This window comes from Choristoneura fumiferana, unplaced genomic scaffold (genome assembly GCF_025370935.1).
Source record: "Choristoneura fumiferana unplaced genomic scaffold, NRCan_CFum_1 Sck3bRy_348;HRSCAF=598_pilon, whole genome shotgun sequence".
Classification (NCBI taxonomy): Eukaryota; Metazoa; Arthropoda; class Insecta; order Lepidoptera; family Tortricidae; genus Choristoneura; species Choristoneura fumiferana.
In genome coordinates this window covers 12,949-18,428 of record NW_027413003.1, presented here as the reverse complement: position 1 = coordinate 18,428, position 5,480 = coordinate 12,949, and the positions used below count along the sequence as shown (strand labels likewise).

Below are 5,480 nucleotides of genomic sequence, written 5' to 3'. Positions count from 1 at the left end.
GGCTGTATGCGGCTGTAAGTTTTACCTTTCAGGATACAACTTTGAGACCAACACTCTTGCCAGGAATGTTGGAGATATGTTCGCGGAAGATTGATTAGGTCATGAGTATAATTTTTGTACGGGAACATATCTCCGTCTTCAATTGCTTTATTGGCAATTTTGTCAGCCTTCTCATTACCTTTGATGCCGCAATGACTTGGAACCCAAGTAAAAACTACTGAGAAACCTTTAAGAAAGCATTGGAATAATTTAGTCTTGATTTCAATGATTACGGGGTATGATGGACTGGATCTACAAAATGGGTACTTTTCAAGAGCCTGCAGAGCACTAAGAGAGTCGGAGAAAATAACAGCTTCCCTTAGCTTCATGATAAGTATATATTCTACAGCCTTTAGGAGGCCAAACGCTTCCCCAGTAAAAACTGAAGTCTCAGGCGGAAATTTAACAAGTTGTGTTATTTTATACTGACTATGATAGATGCCAACACCAGTACACCCTGAGGGCGATCTTTTCGATGCATCAGTGAAGATATAATGCCATTCCGGCCAAATACTGTAAACCTTGCTATTAAAGTAAGTATTAGCATTCAAACTGCGTTTATCAATGTTTAAATTGTACTTAATGTTAGGAGAGAATATAAGAGCCTGATAGTCGCATGTAAATATAGGGAGAATGTGAGATCTATGAGTTGGAGCATCCAAAGAACGGAATTTTTGCAAACTTTTTACTAAACACGGAGAAGACTTATGCAACCAATAACGCGATGTTCTGATGTGTGAAGATAAATTTTCCAATTTATTTAGAATCGGATGTTGAGAAAACTGAATGGAACGATATAAGTATTTATCTGATAAAAACTGTCGTCTTAGTTTGAGTGGCGGATCACAACACTCTACTTGTAAAGCATTTATCGGGCTAGACTTCATGGCGCCAGTAATAACCTGAGACATTTCGATTGAATTTGATCTAGTTTTTTTAAACCAGCGGAGTTACTTGGTTCCAATAAAAACGATCCGTAGTCTATCCTGCTTCTGATCAGGGCATTGTATATTAATTTTAAGGAAAATGGGTGCGAGCCCCACCAAACACCCGATAAACATCGAAGAATGTTTAATAGTTTTTCACACTTAGCAACAATATACTCGCAGTGTGGAAGTCCCGACATCTTAGAGTCAAATATAATTCCTAAAAATTTTGCTTGATATACTTGTGAAATTGGTTCATTGTTATATAATATGGTAGCTTCAGGAATAGCTCTCATTCTACTAAAAACCAATACTGAACTTTTGGTAGTTGACAACTCCATGCCATTTGAGCAAAGCCAAATGTGTAATCTGGTTAATGCAGAGTTGACAATATCCGTGGCTGTAGCAACATTGTCATCAGAGTAGTAAATTAAAAGGTCATCAGCATACTGTAAAATATTAACGGGGCTGTTAAGTGCTAATTCTAGATCATGAGTGTAGACGTTGTACAAGATAGGACTTAAAACCGAACCTTGTGGTAATCCCTTCCAAACGACTCTGTTTAGTTCTAACGAGCCTGTAGAAACGGTAATAAATCTTTCGGATAAGATGTTGATAATGAAATTAGACAAACAAATGGGAACCTTGAGTTTGTTGAGTTTTTCAAGCAGAATAGTTAAAATAACATTATCATATGCTGCAGAAACATCAAGGAAAACAGAAATAGTGTTATGATTAAGTGATAGTGCTGATCTTATATCTGTCGTGAATATGGATAAGCTATCCATCGTGCTTTTACCTCTTCGAAACCCAAATTGACTACTAGCTAATAGTCCGTTGGATTCCAAATACCATTCTAAACGGTTCTTGACTAAATGTTCTGCCAGTTTAAGGAGCACAGAAGATAAAGCTATAGGACGGTGTGAAGAAGACTCTGTTGGGGATTTATTCGATTTTAATATTGGTATAATTATTTGAACTTTCCACGACGGAGGAACGTTACCAGTGAGCAGAATAGTATTTATTATGTTTAAAAAATATGTTAATGCACAATCAGTAAGATTGCACAAGAATGAATACGGAATTCCGTCTTTCCCAGGCGAAGAGTCTTTAAGACCACGTAAAACACCTTTAAGTTCTAATAAAGAAAATGGAGACTCAATAGTAGAAACAGTTGGAAAATTATCGACTGAGGGACAAAAGGTAAATCGATTTAAGAGAATTTCCTGAGGAACTGAAGCTGGTGCTAGCTGGTCTAAAAATTTATCCGTCAAAGAAGGTGATAGCGAAGAGATATTAGTGTCACTAAAGGCTGATCTAAATCGTTTTACCTTTTGCCAAACCTCAGTTGAACTAGTTTGAGGCGAGATGGAAGTACAAAAGTTCCTCCAGCCTAGAATTTTTTTTCTTTTTAAGTAGTTTCTTTGTACTGGCAACAATTTTAGAAAGATTTGATAGGTTGTCAAATGTCATATCTTTAGCATAAATTAGTTCAGCATTTTTGCGGGATTTTATTGCTGATGTGCATTCACTATCCCACCAGGGCGGAGAAGGCAGTTTTTCTGATCTAGTGCTTTTAACCGGAAAAACTTTATCTGCAGCGTCTATCAATGATTTAGCAAAATCGTCAGCACACTTAACCTCATTTCCCGGAACAACATTAGATAGTGAAGAAATTCTTTGTTCCACTTCTATGCTAAATTGGCGCCAGTTAGCATGTGTTAGAATATGTCTTAAACGAGGAGTACGAAGACAACGTTTTTGCATATTGAAGGAAGAGTTGTTTGGAATAGAAATGACTATTGGGAAATGGTCGCTGCCAAAGGTTGATGAGAGGACGTCCCATGAAAGAGAAGCCGCTAAAGTCGGGGTAGTAATTGACAGATCCACTGCGCTGACAGCAACATTTGGCTCGGTTCGACGCGTTGGGCTACCATTATTTATAAAACAAAGATTGTGGTTATTTAGAATGTCTAATAGAATTTTACCAAAATGGTTAGAATTGGCACTACCCCATGATTGATGATGACAATTGAAATCACCAAGAAGTATAAAGGGTTTGGGGATAGTGGATAAAATTGAATTTATTTCATTAAGTATGCTTGAAGATGGGCAGGGAATATAAATAGATACAACTAAAATATTATTTAAATGAGCAGCAACAATAGAGTATTCAGCACTATGAGGAGGAAGGGAAAAAGGAGCAAAATGAAATGAATTGTTGATGAGTAGAGCAACGCCGCCATACCCATCAGATCTATCTTCACGCAAAACAGAAAAACCAGAGATTTTAAAAAGAAAATCTGGTTTTAGCCATGTTTCTTGTAAGGCTACTGCAATTGGACTGTATTTGTTCAATAAGAAAAGCAGATCGCTTTTCTTATTGATTATGCTGCGGCAATTCCACTGAACAATCTTTAAGTGATTGTCCATTGTGGATGTTCAAGAACTGGGTCAAAATTTCAAATAAGGGGCAACGTTGGACGGTGTATTTTTATTTGATTGTGTTTGTGTTAAATAATTTAACAAAGCTATTAAGATATCTGAAATAGATGGAGTGTTTATTTATTATTATTAGTTTGTATGTTTTGATTGTTAACAGCACAACCCTTACATGGAAGAGTCATGTTGTAATCTCTTATCAGGGCTTTATGAGCCTCTTGATCATAACCTTTGGATAGGATGCGGGAGGACTTGGCTTTTGCAAAATTGTTTTTTTGTAAGATTTTGTGGGGAACTACCTGGGGTAAATAACTGATTTCCTGATTGCACATGAGAATTATTTTGGCCATGAGATACCACATCTGCAAAAGATTTTGAAACAGCTGGGTGCAGTTTTGAAGCTTCAGCATAAGAGATGGAAGAAGTTGCCATGCTATGTTTAATTCTCTTTTGTCTGTCAAGTTCAGGGCAGGACCTACTATTAGCAAAGTGATGACCTGCACATAGGGAACAGGATGCATCCTCTGGTGTGATGTCGCAAGAAGACCCAGTGTGTCCTTGGCCACACTTAAAGCAACAAGGCTTTGACCTACATTGTATTTTGGTATGGCCAAAACGGCAACAGTTAAAACATTGTATGGTCGGAAAAATGTATAATTCCACCGGTAGAGCATTGTAGCACATAAAAACTTTTTTGGGCAGTGTTTGGCCATCGAAAGTAAGTACAACAGTTTGAGAAGGTTTCCACACTGGTGCACCTGAAACCATTACTTTGTAGTTTAGACGTCTTACTTTTATAATTTCACCACAACCTAAGGGAACCTTAACATTTTCAATGACTTCCTCAGGGCTCCAATCATCAGGCACCCCACGAATAAGACCCATCCTGGTTACATTATAGGTAGGAATAAAAGCTCTCAGTTTATGGGTAGTCAAGTTAGCATCGGATATAAAAGCATTTGCATCTATAAAGTTCGAAAAAGCAACAGCAATCCTATTCCTACCAATTCGCTTAACACTGCCATTTACAATATTTTTGTACTTTTGTTTCAATAAGAAGTTGCCAAATGTAACTGGATGTAAGGTGGTATTGTCAGAAGGTGATGTCTCGATGCGCTGCACATGAATGAGGTAAGGAGAAGCATCCGATGGTTGGTAGGACTTTCTACCAATGGAGACCTTGCCTTGATTATCTTTAGAAATAGTCTCATCTGCTGAATTTGGTGTTACTTTTTCAGAAATAATTGTCGGGCTATCAGGGTCAGTGTCAGTATTGCAATTGCAAGATTTATTAGGGTCAGAGCCACTGTTATTCCGATGTCTCGTTTTTTTGTTACACGTTTTGCAAATGTGTCGAACAAAAGAACGTTTACGAGATGTTTTCGAATTTTCGGCCGATGCTGAAGCGTGAGACGCATCAGAATCAAAGCCCATGACTGAGTCATTGTCTTTGTGATTATCGTTGTTACCTTCGCTATTGTTGTTTACCGTAACATAATAAGCAGGTGATGGTGTTGCAGTGAAGATGAACCCCCAGGATCTGGGGCTCCTCTTTACTCATATTTAAAGTATAAAAATTAACTAACTACTTACCAAATATTCTTCTAGAACTACACAAATTAAATAAATATATACACAGAATCTAAATATTTTACTTTACACCTTATTTGATCCTATATTTACAGATAAAAAGAATATTTAAAAGAAATTTTCAAAAAAAACGCGTCCGCCAAGTTTAACAGTTTCCCGCCTTTTTCATTCTATCGTAATGTTGCTAAAACGATACTGCAACCACTTACTTTTTTTCTTAATTCGTACGTTCGGACAGGCTAAGGTGCAGCCAGTTACATATTTTATATGGTTTTATACAGAATAAAAACTTTCCGAACATAATCCATAGCCTGCCAACATAAGTAACGCGTATTTTTAACATCGTCACAGGTCACTCGTATTTTTAACACGTCACAAATTTAACTTAGACAAATTTTGTCATTTTCATATTTCTCACTTGTTTATTGTTGTTTACCTTCTCTTTGCGTTTGCCATACTTTTTACTAAAGTATGAAAACGTTT

At 36.9% G+C, this 5,480-nt stretch overlaps 1 protein-coding gene across 1 annotated transcript; it reads right to left on the bottom strand.

Annotated features, from left to right (window-relative positions):
- Window positions 1-3,629: 3,629 nt before the first annotated feature.
- Window positions 3,630-4,915, bottom strand: LOC141445101 (uncharacterized). The gene has a single exon (XM_074110883.1). The coding sequence runs from the start codon at window positions 4,839-4,841 to the stop codon at window positions 3,630-3,632; it is 1,212 nt and encodes a 403-aa protein (XP_073966984.1). The 5' UTR covers window positions 4,842-4,915.
- Between the last annotated feature and the right edge of the window lie 565 nt (window positions 4,916-5,480).

What these genes read in the sequence shown, in the direction of transcription:
- LOC141445101 (XM_074110883.1), bottom strand. Translation starts at nt 4,841, where the DNA reads ATGGGCTTTGATTCTGATGCGTCTCACGCTTCAGCATCGGCCGAAAAT.